Genomic DNA, 17,563 nt, shown 5'->3' on the forward strand with positions numbered 1-17,563 from the left:
CAATGATGTAAGAAATTACGTGGACCCATGGGTGTGTGAGATTCATGGGTAGATCAAGAGGATTTAGAAATTTGTTAGAGATAATAATGGAGATAATTGTGGATCTAGATTCACATCAGAACTATGTACATGAACATCACCACTTCGAGAACTTTCTTGGCTCCTACATCAAAATTTTGAAGTGCCACTACATTAACCTTGACATAAAATTGTGTGGATGAATCTTTATTGCTATTTTTTAGTTCTATGAATATTCTTAATACTTTGACCTCGTTGACTTAATTAATCCTACTTTAACTTATGCATTTAAATGAACCTAAGCTCAACATGTCTATAGAGCATAAATAACAACCTCACCACTACCTTGCAAGCCTACACAAATTTCCCACACTCTCACTTGTGCCTATTCAATTTCTTCTTCAACATTACTCTACATTGACTAGAGTGTGTCCAAATTCGGCAAGGGGGATTAGGCCCATCAACCTTCTTTTGGGAAGTCAAGCTTTACCATCATCTCTCAATCAGAAGGTAAAGGGCTATAAAAGAACTTGCAATGAAAGTGGGGAATTTTTAGAATCAAAAGTTAGTGCTGACTATGGGTAGCCAAGGTTAATCGATTTGTGAAAGGGCAGATGCATAATAGGAAGAACTTGCATTGAACTTGTAATGTATATTGATTTTAAATTTTCTTATATGAGGAAAGGATGGTAGGGGTTGTTGATGACTGTTGCCATTAAGAGTGAAAAGGATGTCTTCTTTCACGGAGATGAGCAATCTTGGCCATGAGCACAAAGGTGGCCCTCCCAAAAAGAGAAGACTGGATGTCATAGGTTAGTCCACGCTCAATGGAACATGATCGATTCTTAAGCACTGGTACTCCAAGTTATGGCTGGGGGATGCAAGACCTTATGGCGAGTGGATCTAGGTGTGTATAAGCACATATGGAAAAGATAGGGTTCCCTATATATGGGTCTTTGTTTACCATGCATTTGTCTGCTATTCTATAAGCACATATGGACCAGATAGGATTCCCTATATATGGGTCTTTCTACGATATATGGGTCTTTGTTTACCATGTAGAGACCATGCATCTGTTTGCTATTCTATTAAGGCCGTATAAAGCTTTTCTTAACTTGCATACTTTAAGCAACTCCCAGAACATGGTATGAGAAGATAAATGCATACTTGGTTGTTGAAAAGGATTTTTTCAATATATAATTGAGAGCAAGTTGTAAGGCACTAGTTTGGGTAACATGGCTACAATAGTTGAATTGGAATATTCCCCAGTCACAATTAGTAGCTACTTGGACTCCTATGATATCGTTAGTGACATTGGGATTTCCCAATCAGGAGAACACATGGTGGAAGTGGCCATCACAAAGGAGATAGTTGCGGAAGCTTTTGGATTGTTAGTAACGGAGAAGCAACGGCCATCAATGAGTGACCACAATGACAGGAGAAGATTGTTGCTAAGAAAGCTTTGGAAGAGCAAGGGATCCCATTTGTACCTTCTTCTAGACCAGAGGCTAAAAAAAACAAGAACCAACTAGTGATCATAATGATGAGAGAATATTGTTGGAAAAATAAAACCATGTCCTCCCAAGCTAGCTCACAACTCAATGACAATTTGTAGAATGAGCAAGAAGTAAGAGAAAGAAGCATGAAAGTGGGGCGACAAACCCAGAGGTTGTGAGGATAGAAGAAAAAGCTCAAGATAACTTGATAGAAGAAGGAGCATAGGATACAAGTGTTCCAAAATGTCCCCAGAGAATTCATGATGATACCCTTTCAAGGTCAACGGAATGACCAACCAAACATCTAAGGTACACACAAGAGGAAGAAGATCTAAATATAAATAGGGTCAAAGAACAAGTAGTCTCTCTAGAGGAATTAGAAGGAGAAATTAGTGACTTGGATGACCATAATGATAATTTGTTATTACTAATGAAATCTCTAGTTATTAATATTGTTACTCAGATGACCATAATGATAATTTGTTATTACTAATGAAATCTCTAGTTTGGACAATAATGGTATGCACAAATTAGCCAGCAAAGAAATAGAGGTCATCAAGCAATAGGATGAAGAAATCCAAAACTCAAGGCTCTGGTCAAGACATCCAAAGAACTAGGAAAAGCAACATTAGACCTCATAGAAAAAACTACTAAAAGAAGAAAAGATGTCACAATAAAGGGTGCATCAGTCAAACCAAGATCTAGTAGATGTCGAAAAAGAAAAGGATGTAGTCCAAATGAAGCTAGAAAGGAGAAAGGAATCAAGGAAAAACTTTGTGCTACATCTTCAAAGATTCCAAGAAGAATAGCAAAGGAATCATGAAAAATATGAAGAGCCCTTGGGAGACAACAAATGGAAGAGTTGAGATAGGAATGCCATAGCTTATTAGAAGAAGCTGTTGAAGAGAAGTCCAAGGAGTTGGAGTCGACTTTGCAAGAACAAACCGACAATGAAAGAGTGACTTCTTCTCAAAAGGAGCTCCCAAGTACTTTCTTAGAAACTTTGAGCAACCATGTTTCCTAGCTGAGCTGAGCTATTGTACCTAGGACGCGTAAGCAAACCTAATCTTTCTACACTTCCACTTTGCTCCTGTCAATAATTGAAAGAGATATTAATTTTGAATAGCTAATCAACCATTAATTTTGAATAGCAAATTGATAAGGAAATTGCCTAGGTACACAAACAACTCCTACCCTAGTAATGGCCAACTTTCTCAAAGATTTAGTCCTTCAAGAAGAGCCAAATGATATCTTTGAGTTTCCTATTTATCCAATAGTGTAAAACTTTAGAGCCCCATCCAATAGTGCAAAACTTTATGAGCCCCACAGACTTCTAACTATTCTAACTTGTGGACTTGGGCATAAGGGCAAGTGCTTTGTCTTGTGTGATTGACCTAAGTGACCCTCCCATGATTTCACTATGTTCAAGAGGATGGGGATGATGAGACATTTTTGCACTAGTATTGGATGAATATTTTCTTGAAGATGATGAGAACTTTTCGTTGAGTATGCCCGAGAACCTAAGCCTTAGAATCCCCATGCATCATTGAATAAACAATGTCTTGGACTAGATGATAACCTATGGGCTTTATGAGGTGAGACACTACTATGTCTACCCACATCAAAATTCCAAGAGAATCCTATTAACCCATATGCATATGGAAATTGTATTCTTGTTATGTTGACATTTGGAAGGCTTGAATAACACCTATTCTAGAACATTTTCCTTTGATTACCTTGTCATAAATGATGAGGAAACATTGTTGCCAGAAGAGGGAATGCAAAATATTTTTAAGGACAAGTATGAAGAACCGTTGATGTTGATGGGGAGTAGAAAAAGGACCTTAGAAAAATTGACTTTTCCATGGTCCATATACTCACTAAGGAGAAGCCAACTGAAATAACTTCCTAACCAGACCATTAGGAGAAACCCTTTGACCATAGGAAAAATCCCTGCTAGATATAAAAGTGTTGGAAGAAACACAAGATCTTGCAAACAAAACACTTAGCAAAATAAAAAATAGTGGTTAACTGAGACACATTGGGTGGTCTATGAAATTAGCTAGCTCCTCTTGAATACAATGAAATCATCTTTGTAGGAAGCACAAGAGGATCACTTAGGTCAATCAAAGGACAAAGTACTTGCCCTTATGCCTAAGTCCACAAGTTAGAATAGCTAAAGGTTCATGAGATTTCTACCAAGTATATGCAACAAACGTTTTTTATACAAAGAGATTTCCAAGAAAGGGAACATTTGTAGGAGAGAAGGGTAGTGGAGCTAAAGAAATCCCTAGTCTAGAGTACATTGTAGAGAAAATAAAAAAAGAAAGGCCCTATAGTGTGTGGGGCATTAGTCTTATGAATCACTACTACACCCCATGGTTCCAGCTACACCTAGGAATGTATTCATCATCACTAAGAAAATGCTACTAGTTGCTTGAACCTTTCAGTTAGCTAGACCTAAAGGACATAACAAGATGTAGGTGTTGTAGATGCTAGCATATTTATCTCATTACGCCATACGCACATTTGTGATGGACATTTTTTTTATGAGAGTACATGCTAAGGGACACTATGAGAGTACATGCTAAGGGACACTATGGATTTTTTACTCTTTCCAATGCACACATTAGTATTGAATTTTAGAGCTTCGGAAAGAGTGATCACAATGTCTAACCTATGGGTGGAAGAAATACACAATTGACACTAGATGCACTAGTAGATCTATTTTCTTATAGTGGATACATGACACTAGCTACACTTGTAGATCTATTTTCTTATAGTGGATACATGACACTAGCTGCACTTGTAGATCTATTTTCTTACATAGCAGTTAGTTTGAGTGGGTACAAAGGCAATTTAAGCAGTGGCTTGAAACTTATGGTTTGCAGGAGATCACATAAGTACACCAACATCACTACAATGTGAATAGCTCTCTCTACCATCCATTGGGTATTGTAAAGCCTACCTATTGTTGCATTATCTAAAGATGCTCACAGAATGGTGTGGTGAAAGTGAAATGCAAACCTATTAAATTAACCTCAAGTGGAAGTCTCAAAGATTCAAGAGCTGTAGTAAATGTACCACATCATGTGGGACTTTCATGATGAATAAAAGAACATTAAGAAGCTGAAAACTTTAACTTACCCTTACTTTATAGAGGCCTGATCCTCAAATCTACCCTCTACATCAACATACCCAGGATGCCTGCAGAGATAGTGCCATTTGTCCCTAGGGAAGGTGCCAATTATAATTATGAGAATGATGTTTCTTCATCAAATTCAAGGAGAGAATGCCTCACATTCAAAACATATTTCAAAAGAGAAAGAAGCGCAAAGGAAGCATACATAAACTATTTAGAGAATAACCAAAATCTCCTAATGGTATAATATTTTATTTAAGACAATACATGTTTTTGAGAGGATGCCAATTAGAGTGTACTTGGAACCAATCAAAGAGGAAAACCTTTGGTTGGCCACAAATCCTCTTCGAGGCTTTAATGTAGGTAACCACTTTGATGACATTAAGCTTATGGTAAAGGCTGCTTTATGAAGTCCAACAAAGTCTTACAAAAGATAGGTACTTGTTGGGCTAGGTAAGATGGTAAAGTGCCTTAAACAATAGGTTGAGTAGGTGAAATCATGTTAACCTATGAAGTACTGACATCATGTTAACAAAGAGAATATACTATATTTACATATTGTTATATTAAATTTTACAAAGAAATTAAATGAGTAAAAAGTACTTCAAATTATTCTTGACCTTGAACGTCATGTTTAACCTTAGGTATAAAAAATCATTCTTAAGCTGCCCAGGATTGACACCGATAAATTTGACGTAACAATTAGGAAGTTTTTTTCTCAGGATTAAGTGATCATGATGTGTACGTACAACAAACCGGACGAGCAGGCAGCTTCAGCCATACATCAATTTTGTCCAGGGGCGACAGGGATGATTAGAGCTTCCTAAACGGCAGCGGCCACCTTAGCGAGGCGCGAGGCGCCGTAAAGGGTCTCTTCGAACCGGATGATCTCGTTTTTGGAGCCGTAGGCCACCTGCGTCCGATCGTCGGTCCCTACTATCACCTTGTCCAGTACACTCTGCTTGCCGTCACTGCTAAAGCCGCCCGCCTTCTCCACCAGCAGGCCAAGCGGCGCCACCTCGAACAGCAGCCTCAGCTTGGCCTTGGTGCTGGGCGACGACACGTTCGTAAATATTCCTTTCTCCTTCACAATGATCTGCGCACACGCGTTATTAATCCAGATCCCGTAGGGTTAAGCTAATCTGTTCTTGAAGCAGATACATGCACATTTAAGCTACATTTCTTGCTTACATCTGAGCTAAGCTACTACCTGATTCACATCCGGAACCATGCCTCCTGTGTATCTCAACGTGTACTTCTCGCCAACGTAATAGTTAATGAGCTGGGAAGACGGAAGCCAACCTTAACGATTAAACACATGATTATGCTTCTCAGGTTGTTTTAACGACTAAAAACACACGATTATGCTTCTAAACTCAAGCTCTGATCGTATGTAATGGTTGAAAGCCCATGATCACCAAGCGCTACCTTCTCGTATTCAGGATTGTCGAACGTCGCACGCAGGTTGCCGGGAGAGAAGAGCTTCCCTTCTCCAATTTCCGTGGTTTCCTTCACATGCTGCCATTTACCTAATCACGTGACAGGAGTCATAAGGCAACATGATAATGAAGGAGTTTTCCGTTTCGACGAGATTAACAAAACCTCTGCAATCTGCCTACCATCATCCATGAGCAGAAACTCGTGTGTTCCGGGTGCATCCGCAAGTGCGAGGACATATGTTGTCCGAGGCCCATAGATGCCCATGGCCGCAGCTGCCTGATCCCTCCCTGTGATCCCTGTCAGCTTGTCTCCCGGCCACACCCCAAATATGGTTCCCACCGTAAAATTGGTGTCCACAATGCTTGACCCATCCAATGGATCAAAGGCCACACTAAACCCCTCTGCAAATTGAGCCAAATCTCAGTTTCACCATAATCAAACCTTTATTTAAATCATGGCAAGAATCGCATCCATACTAGATACCATAGACAATAGTTATAATAAAATAATAAAGGACCTTCAATGGCCCATTTACCCCTACACAACGCTAATAATGAGCCTTAGAAGCCCTAGACCATGGTAAGAACCCCAAAAAATGCTAATTAATGTCTCTCAGGGGCCTACTTAAGAGTATCTTCACTGAACAAAACATGGTATCTTCCATTGATCAATTGGAGGATTGAATTGATATACAATAGTTGGCATGAACGTATTTACCGCCTTCCATGTCGAGAGGTACTGGGTCCTCCTCCGAACACGCCCATTTGCAAACATGAGAGTACTTTAAGGCCTGCAAAATCGCCATTGCAGAGGGATTAGGCCCCTTTAATCCATGATTACAGGCAACACACGGGCCTGGTGATTTAAACAAGGGGTTTCTAGAGTACCTCAAATAGGAGCTTGTTGGCCAAGAGGTCCACAGCAAGTTGCTCATCACCAAAGGTGTTGATGCAAGCAGTGGCACCACAAGAAGCTGTGCGGACTTTGAAGGAAATCGTGCGGAGGGCCTCTCCCATGGCTACCATCAACCTAGAGAGCTCCTTGTTCTTTGTGGATTTGGCCAAAAACTCTTCCTAGAGAATTTCAAAGAACCATTAAACTAACAATGTGTGAAGGGTGAAAACTAGGTCTACTTAGCCACCAAAAAAAGTATGTTGTTGAAGAGTGAGAATTAGGTTTACTTAGCCATTGCACAGAGTATGATTTAATCAAGCACGTCATGTTAGCTAAGCATCTCATGAAAATAAAGACACAACGCTTCTGCCTTACCAAGGTATCTCCAAGCTCAGCCCTCGTGACTGCCTTGCCAACATGGGCTGGTTGAGCTCTTCTGAAGAGAGAGAAGCTATCTAAACGCTGGCCGAATAGAGCGCTAGAGGATCTCATCTACAGCAGAAACCCGAAATGGGACAGGTAAGCAAAGAATTAAGCACTTAAAGACATGGGATAATTCAAGTAATTAACTCATTGGACAGCGTGAGCGGAGTGATAAGCGAATTTTGGCGCTTATTGGAGGTTCTGAAGCACTCACATTAGCTGCCGCCTTAGGGGAGAACATCCGCACAGAGCAAGCGGGGCTTCCCAGCTGGGAGACATTGTGTGCCGATGGAGAGCCGCATGAAGAGGCAGCGACAGTGCTGGTCGAAGAGGCGGCAGCTGCAGCCATTGTTGTGCAATAGCAAAAACTAGACTAGCTCTCTTCTCTTCAGATCAGAGATATTGAAGTTCTATCGGTTGACATCAATGCTTCTGCACCTCTTTGAGACACTTTGTTGGCCGCTCGGGTAAGCTTGGCAATGCGCCAGAACGAAAGGTTGAGGAAAAAAAGAAAGACATATTTTTGGCCAAGAGAATGTGAGGAGCAGAAAGCACTTTCTATCTTGCACGTGGCATGTGTTTGTGCCAAGAACACATCCACGTTGGCCTCCCATATGGATAAACACATACACTCACACTCTCTCTCTCTCTCTCTCTCACACACTCTCTCTCTCTCACTCTCACACACACACACACACACACACACTCTCTCTCTCCTTACACACACACGTTTAACCACACAATTGATTAATCAGGCTTAGGATCCCCCCACCCCTTCTTCCTTTCTTATTTCCTCCATCCCTTCCTTTCTTCTTTCTTTGAGATGGAAGAAGGTGGAGGATTGTAGAGAGACCCCTCAAGAGCCCTCAATACCTTTCTAGTGTGCAAGAGAAAGAGTATGTTGAGAACCTCAACATGAATGTGTGTTGCAGTGCATTGGGTGATTTTGGTGTTACACGAATGAGACGAGACAAGTCCTCGATGGTTGCACCCCTTGGAGGGTCATGCATGTTGCTTAATAATAACAAATTGTTAACTAAGATTACCATGATTAATTCATTATTGATTATGAGATTAATGGGATTTTCTAATGTTATCTTCACATTCCCTCTTCTTTTAGAAAGGAAAACTTCATTTCCTTTCTTCTTCTTCTCATTGTTGATGTTGTTTGAGTTTTTTTGTTTATTGAATTTATCTTTCATTTTTTTAGATTTTACTTTTGGGATTTTTTTGTTATGAAGTTTTTGTGTTCCATCATGTTACTCCCTTATGTTTGCTTCAATCTCGTGAGCTTCGCCTCTAAGGAACATAGCACCATGGAGGGGTTTTTTTAATTAACATGTAAAATTTAAACATGTATATTTAAAAAAGGAGGTAAAATCTTTGTGTTAAAAATGAAGAAAAGGGGTAGTTTATATACATGCTTGCACTCATGTGCTGTATGGTTTTAATAGAGTGACCTTCTAGAGCTTTGCCTTTCGTGCATCTATAAACATGCACCTATTGAGAGCATCACATGTTATCAAGCGTTTACACACTTTTGTAGTTTATCTCAACCCTACAAACATAGCAATATGATCACTACTTTGTGGCATAGTATCTTCTTGGATAACTTTTACTATTAATGTTAAAAATTTGGAGTTGCAGAGCACTACTTTAGGTGTGATGATATAAGCACGCCATGATGATGGTAACACCCTAAGTAGCATGGTGATTGGATATTGGTGAAATTAAGGCTAGCAATGGTGGACGCTTCGACTTTGCCACTCTTTTAGTAGGAAGTCACGAATAGCTTGGTCTTTTTTAGTATGAGTCTTATGAATCACTACTTAGGAGAATGTGAGGAGCACATATAGCACTTTCTATCCTGCACGTGGCATGTGTTTGTGCCAAGAATACATCCATGCTAGCCTCCCATATGGAAAAACACACACACACACACACACACACACACACACACACACACACACACACACTCATCTCTCTCTCTCTCTCTCTCTCTCTCTCTCTCTCTCTCTCTCTCTCTCTCACACACACACACACACACACACACACACACACACACAAACGTTCAAGTTTCAACCACACACTTCATTAATCACTTAGGGAGGAATTCACAAGCCTCTGTATATAGAATCCCATTGCCCCCCATTCCTTTCTTCTTTCTTTGAGACGTGTGTGTATGTGTGTACATATATATGTATATATACACACCAACATGCATATATATGTATATATACACACCAACATGAATATATATAATATATATGTATTTATGTATGTGTGTGTGTGTGTGTGTGTGTGTGTGTGTGTGTGTGTGTGTGTGTATACACACACCCCTTGATTGATGGTGTTGTTAAAATCTATTACACAATGCACTATAACAAATAGGGAGTATAGTCGCACTTATATCCGTGAAGAAAATAAAGGAGTTATAGAGATTGACAAAATCACCTTTTGTGATTATAAATGCAGTAGTAACATGGCTTTAGGTTTGCAGCTAGGCCATGTACTAACTGAGTTTATAATCGCATTCTCAATCACATTTATAACCACATTTATAATTTCATTTTACCATGTTTCTTTCTCATTATGTCTTCAACGATAAAACCATATTCTTCTTTTGTTGCTGGTAATAGCTTATGCTTTCTAGAAAAATAGATTAATCATCTTAAGAAATTTTATGCTTAAGATGAAGAGATGAATAAAACAAAATGTAATAATACTTATAAATCTTACATGAAAGGTGGCTTTCACACCCAAACCATAATGTGAGGGACCCATCATAACCAATTTGTAATGATTTGTTGCCCTTTGTTGTGCATGCTCTTGTGGGCTCTCTAAATTGCTTCACCACTCCTTGTTTGACAATGGCTAGGATATGGACCACCGTGCTTTACCCATCTACATATGGTAGATCTCCTATTGGAGAGATGCATCAGCTTAATTTTCTTTTATGCCCAACCTTCATGATCAAAGAGCTTGCCCATGGGATTTGGAAACTTTATATACATCTATTATGTGTACTGATTGTCCCGACTCCCTAGTCTTTTACTTGGTTAAGCAATATATCTACTATGTACTATTGTCCCTAGTCTTTTTTATTTTGGTACACTTAATAAATGAGTTTTGAAATGGTTTCCTTAGGCATCTACAAAAACACTCCCATCATCATCCACCATGTAGTATAGTCTCTCCCGTCACACACGGTCATCATCCCTCTCATCCTCTATGAATGGTGAACTAGCATCTCCACCAAGGCATACACTAAAGCATACTTGAGAATGATAGCTTTGAGAGCTCATTCATTCTTGAGCCTCTCGAGTAGCAACAATGGCGAGCGGATCCTATCATCATAACCCACACAACTTTGGGGAGATGGTAGGGTTGAGATAAGAGGGATGTACAAAGTGGAGATAGGCATGGATGAAGGCACAGAAGGAGGCATGGCGGTGCCATGGATGGAGGTGCTAATGGAAAAGGAGTGGCCTAGGTATATGGAAAGAACAAATGGGTTGGTCTGGGTAGATGGAAATAACAAATGGGGTGATTGGATATTGGAAGCGAGTATATATGGGGGGGTTGGCTTATGACTAACTTGCAACGTAAATTTGGCCTCATAACTTTGGAAGCATTTGCCATATGCCTCACACATAGTAAACACCATGTATTACTGATTCGCACAATTGTAAATATTTGGTTTGGTAAATTGTAAAGAGACTCATTTACAAAGAGGTTACCTCCATCGGACTTGTTCCATGTTTACAAGTCCATAGTTACTAACATCATCACTGGGATTCGTCCCATTCATCCTCATTGTGGCTTTGTTCAACTTATCTTCTTTCAACCAGAATTCAAGAATCATCATCTTTCAATCAGAATCCAAATCAACTCATCAATTCTCAACCAGAATTCTAAAATCATATCAACCAGCATTCGAATTCATCATCTGGATAGCATTTTTGCTTATAATTTCAAGGTCTTAGATTTACTCGTATATATTGTTAGTAAAGAGCTATAACTTAAGCCTTTTCTAAGTACACTTAGGCCTAATCATGCACTAACCTAGCCTCCCTCATGAAAGGTCTCCCAAGTATGATAGCATACAAATTTGATTTGTGGCATAAGAAATTCATCATCACGAATGTGTGATGATATTGGAACAAAAATATTTTCAATTTGATCTATTATAAGACTCCCATAGGCCTCGCTAATCCTCATTCAGTATCATTCCTCCATTTCCTTCTGTTTGATCCATTGCTTCATGTAGCCATTTGATATCACAATCTTTTGCAAGTAGCTCTAGGTTTTTTAGATAATCCATGTGTGTGGTATCTCTTAAAAGTCCTTCTCTCCTCAATTCTTGCCCTTTTTGCCTCTTCATACCTTTCCATCTTTGCCATAACTTCACTATTGATGAGAATACAAACTATATTCACCTTGTATTACATTGCCCTATCCACCTCCCCTTGGTTTTCCTTTGCTTCTTATTGGTACATGGGCAATGCCATTCGCTCATCATCCTCATTTCTTCATAATCAAGGCATGGTGGTATATCCACTCGTGTGAAAGGTACTATGAGATATTGACTATGTATTATTGTACCAACCAACCATTTGGCATGCTTTCTTCTAGCCATTCCTTTACCCAATGAAATCCTTTAGGGTCTTCATGATACATTTGAGAAAGAACATCCATTAAGCATGAATATCCTTTAGGATCTTCTTGTACCAGCCAACCCTCTAGCATGCTTCCTAATAACCTTTCCCTTTTCCTATTAGAATCCTTATGGTCTTCATGATAAATTTTAGGAAGAATATCCTTTAAGCATAAACAACACCATAAACAATATCCTTTAAGCATAAATTTTAGGAAGAATATCCTTTAAGCATAAACAACACCATATATTGCCACCTCATCCACTAAATGGACTACCAAATGTAATTGACTAGTGAATATAGACCTTGGAAAGTTCTCCTCAATCACCATTACTTGAGCCGCATTGATAGTGGATGGATCAATCTCCTTTGAGCTTATGTACCTAAAATGAAAGCAATGCAATTAGCTTAACAAAAGTCTTGAAGTGTAATAACACTTTCATGTAATCTTACCTTACTATTGCTCCCATTTTGTAGATTGCCTTATGGATTTCCTCATGTCCACAACCACTAATGAAAATGGGAAAGAACAAACTATATAGTATGAGAAAATCTAGTAAATGTTCATGCATGATCACAAATTAACATACATAAAAGGTGTATGAATTTGATATAGAGAACGTAAATGTACCTACAACATCTTATGACAATAATGTGTTTTTAGACCACCATACACAATTGTGTAGATCTCTTCTTCGTTGTTTTAGTGAGTGCCTCTTTTAATGAATACATGACACTTGTAGGTGTATAAAAGGAAGAAATTTGATCTTTCACCCTCTTTTCTTCCTTCTTTGTCAAGATATAAGTAGACTTGGCTAATTCCACTTTTCCATTTTCATTCTCCCTCCGCCATGCAATCTCTAAACAATCTATCAACTTCAAGTCTTCTTGTGCTCCAAGAGTATCCTTCTTTCTGATCAAGTGGTCCCAAATGTTAGATGCCACATTTTTGAAGATGTGCCTTGGATCTAGAAGATGATTTATCTTAAGCCTTGTCAGAGACCTCTCTAAAACATGGCACAAACTTCTAAATGCTCTACACATAGTCTGTGTGGTGGTACTCCTTTTGTAGATGGCACAAACTTCTCATGATGAGGTAGTAGAGAAATTGATGAGGATGATCTTGAGATGATCCTTGATGTAACAAGTGATGGTGTGCTAATTGGCTACACATATGCTTGGAAGTTGTCAAAGTTAATAGTATGAGAGAGCTATCGATTCAAAACTTGACATTCCCACAAATTGGGCAAGCATTATGACAATACATATCTTCACATTGAATGCTATTACCCACTAACGAGTTGTGAAAAAAGTGATTAAATATTAATCCAAGATTAACCCTTTCACTTTTGGATTGATTAAGAAATCCTAATTAATTCATAAAATTGAGCGCATCTTTGGATTAAGCAATAAATTGCCAAGGCATGTGAATTACCTAATGTGTGAATTAATAAATAATTAAAGATTAATTAAGCTCCTTAAGATGGGTTCTTTTGTTATACAAAAGAGAGCTAAATCCTTAACTTTATGAGTTTTATGTGTTAATTTGCTGCTATAATGCATCGATATGGGCTCTTTATGTGCTCCTAATCACTTGCTTTAAAACTCACATTAGCCCAAATATCACAAACTTCTAAATTTTTGGGGTTTTTCTACTCTTTCTCTTCACTAATCACTTTCCTAATGCAAAAAAGCCAATCCAAATAGTGAAATTAAAAGTTTTTAATGGTTTTTCTACTCTTCCTCTTTGCTAATCACTTTCCTAATGTAAAAAAAATCAATCCATTGAAATTAAGAGTGTTTAATAAAATTTTAAATAATTTCTTTAATGACTAAGCTAACTATAATCGATGCTAATACTCTACTCTACTCAAATACATCAAAAAACTCATTGGAAGTTGGAAAATTAGCAACTAAGGTCTATGTAAAAAATGCAAGAGAGAACAAAACTTTCACTAAAATGCTTTCTAATACTTAAGGTAATACAAATGATGCATTATAAGCCTAGATTAACCTATGTGGATGCTTAATGAACCATTTAAATCAATCAAAAATATTAAATCAAAGTAAAAATTAAGCTAAAACACATTCTTTTCAAAACCAAAAAGAGAGCAAAATGCAACCAAAATCACCACAAATCTCCATACAACCAACTCTTTTTTGTGGGAATCCACTACTAGAGAGTATGGAAAATGGGTTGTGTATAGATTTAGAGAACAAATCATGGAAAAGCCTACAGGATTTCTCCCCAGCACTGAGGCCAAAAATGTTATTACTCACTTCGGCCTCTCTTAGAAACACATTCACACGAGATTACCTTGAGGAGCTTTCTTCGCGGGAGTAAAGCTATAGGGCAACTATTCTGTCCTATTGGACGTAATTTATTGGGCCGAAAACGCGTTTCGGGCGCGTCTGGACCTCCGTTTTTCAGAAAGCAGGCGATTTCGAGCGCTGCGGGTAAGTCATCGATTCTCTACAGAACTCTGTTTTAAGAACTGCAGGAAGACAGATTGACTGTGCAGACACTGTGGATGCTGCAAAGAGGTCTACAATTGCCATTGGGTGTATGTATGCACATTGAAGTCACTGATTGTGACATTTGAGAGTACTACAGAACCGCTGTGCAGAAAATACAACATTTGTGCAGAAAAAACCAGAGTGCAGTTTCTGGTAAAATTGTGTGTTTGGCAAGATGTCTAATGATGGCATAACACAGATTGTGGCTGAGAAGCTGGATAAGAATAACTTCCATGCTTGGAGGTTCAGGTTGACGAATTTCCTGATGGGAAAAGGCTATTGGGACTACATAGAAGGTGAGCATGAAGAGGCACCGGCGGAGATACCGGATATAAATCCGCGACTGCTGCAGATGTGAAAGAGTTTAAAGACTGGAACCAAGGAGCCAGGAAGGTTATGTACTGGCTTTCCATTAGTATACAGGACACCATGATTGGGCACATTCAGGATGCTAAGTCCCCCAAGGAGGCGTGGGACACCTTGGTAAAGCTCTATGAAACAAATACCAAGGCACGTAAGATACAGTTGAAGAATGAACTTCATACTGTGGAGAAAAAGAGCATGTCTGTGAATGACTATGCGTTGAAGATAAAGGGTATTGTGGAATCCCTTGCATCTATTGGTGTGTCAGTAGATGATGATGACAAGGTGGAAGTCTGTCTACGTGGTCTCGGGCCACAATACAAGGCGTTTAAGACGTCTATTCAGACTCGGAAAAACATTCCCAACTTTACAGATTTGGTGTCTATGCTGATTATCGAAGAGAAGAACTTGGGTGAAGACCAATAGTCTTCACAAAGCAAAAACAGTTCAGAGTAACAGGCCTTCTACACGAGTTCAGGAAGAGGACGAGGTAGAGGAGGCCGTGGACGTGGTCAAGGAGGTGGCTGAACAGGTAATTAGAATTATGGCCAGCAGCAGCAGCAACAACAGTCCCAGAATCAACAACAACAACAACACGCAGGTGGAAGAGGCAAATTCAGAGGCAGGGGGAGTCAAAGAGGCCGTGGAAATTGGCAAAGGCAATATAATGATGCACGTGAATGCTATTATTGTGGTAAGCCTGGACATGTGCAGGTAGAATGTTATAAGAAGCAGGCTGACATGCAAAATGGAAAAGTGCAGCAAAACAACTATGCATCCTCAAGCAGAAATAATGAGGATAATGAAAGGTTGTTTGTTATGCAGCATGTCGTGAATGCCATGTCTGAAAATGTTGATGCAGCACAAAAAGATAATGTATGGTATGTGGATTCAGGCGCTTCGAACCACATGACGAGTCATGGGGAGTGGTTCAAGGAGATGAAAAACCCGAAAAGACTAGGTTTTGTGGAAACAGGGGATGACACTGCTCATCCAATTGCCCACGTTGGAGATGTGCCATTGTCTATGCAGGATGGCAAAGTGAAGTACCTTGCAGATGTACTTCATGTACCGAACATAACAAAGAATCTGGTTTCAGTTGGCCAGATGATTGAGCAGGGTTTGCAGGTTCGGTTTAACCCTGATGGGTGTTATGTTGAAGATTTCAAAGACAAGTGCAGGTTGGTTGCAAAAGGCAACAGAGTGGGCAGAATGTTTACGTTGAATGTAGACATGCCTGAAATGAGTGCTGCGATGTTTGCAAATGGTTCAGGAATTGTTGCAGACACAGACATATGGCATAAAAGGATTGGACATGTAAATGTGCAGAGATTGAAGTCTATGCAGACAAAAGGAATTGTGACAGGGCTGCCAAAATTTAAAGTGGAAGGTATGCAGAAAATATGTGAAGCAAACAAAGCATGTCTTTCCACGTAACAGATATGTGAGCAGAAATGCACTAGATGTTGTGCATTCAGATGTATGGGGTCCTACGAAGACCATTTCTATGGGAGGCTGCAGGTATTATGTGACTTTCATTGATGACCACACAAGGAAAGTGTGGGTATATTTCATGAAAGAGAAGAGTGAGGTGTTCACTCACTTTCAGAATTTCAGAGTTTTGGTTGAAAAGCAAACAGGGAAATATGTAAAGTGCCTAAGGTTAGATGGAGGGGGAGAGTACTTCTCCAATGAGTTCTCTGAATTCTTGAAGAAGAATGGTATTCGGAGACAGTTTACATGCAGATACACTACGCAGCAAAATGGAGTTGCTGAGCGAAAAAACAGGCACATTGCTGAGATTGCGCGAGCATTGATGGAAGAGAAGAATATGCCGCATTGCTATTGGACTGAGGCTGTTTCTACAGCAGTATACATCATGAACAGGACTCCAACTGCAGCCATACATGATGTAACTCCAGAGGAGAGGTTTACTGGCAGAAAACCAGATTTGTCTCATCTGAAAGTTTTTGGATGCATTGCATATGTGCATGTGCCAGATGAGCTGAGAACTAAGCTGGATCCGAAAGCTGAAAAGTGTGTGTTTATTGGATATTCCCTTGAGCAAAAGGGATACAGGTGTTATAACCCTGCTACACGTGAGTTGAGGGTAAGCAGGGATGTTGTCTTTGATGAGATGAGCAGCTGGTATGCTGTTGAAAAAGAAGCTGTTGGGGCTGATTTGAGTGGAAGTGAGGTTGCACAGAATGCAGGTCAGCAATCACAGTCTTTGAGTGGACCAGGAGAGTCCTCATCTAGTGGGTCTGTTGATAGACCATGGAGTGGCAGGCTGCGTCATAATACCAGCCCTGCAAATGTGATTACTACATCACGTAAAGAAAAAGAGAAAGTGGTTGAGCCCCTTGGTATGCCTGACATTTCTGCAGGGCATTCTCATGTTGATGGAGAGTCTAGTGGCTCAGATATGAGCCTTGATGAGGAGCTTGGGATCCCAGCTATGAGAACACCTGGTGTAAAGAAGGCTATGGAAGCCATGAATGAAAAGCTACAAAGATCTGGGAGAGTGAAGAACCCTGTGCAGAGGTTTACTTATGATGGTTATGTGACACATCACTATGCATATATGGCAAAGGTTGTGCAGGTTGTTGAGC

The 17,563-nt window shown here is 39.5% G+C and overlaps 1 protein-coding gene across 1 annotated transcript; it reads right to left on the reverse strand.

The window, feature by feature from the left end:
• Window positions 1–5,184: 5,184 nt before the first annotated feature.
• Window positions 5,185–7,942, reverse strand: SBPASE (sedoheptulose-bisphosphatase). The gene is made up of 8 exons (XM_086819283.1): window positions 7,628–7,942; window positions 7,366–7,482; window positions 6,984–7,169; window positions 6,814–6,886; window positions 6,276–6,497; window positions 6,085–6,185; window positions 5,867–5,938; window positions 5,185–5,752 (listed from the first exon to the last, which is right to left on the reverse strand). Exons 1-8 carry the CDS (start codon window positions 7,760–7,762, stop codon window positions 5,480–5,482), a joined length of 1,179 nt encoding a protein of 392 aa, XP_086675409.1. The 5' UTR covers window positions 7,763–7,942; the 3' UTR covers window positions 5,185–5,479.
• Between the last annotated feature and the right edge of the window lie 9,621 nt (window positions 7,943–17,563).

This window comes from Cibotium barometz, chromosome 25 (assembly GCF_041138505.1).
Source record: "Cibotium barometz isolate CiBa-2024 chromosome 25, ASM4113850v1, whole genome shotgun sequence".
In the NCBI taxonomy this organism is placed as follows: Eukaryota; Viridiplantae; Streptophyta; class Polypodiopsida; order Cyatheales; family Cibotiaceae; genus Cibotium; species Cibotium barometz.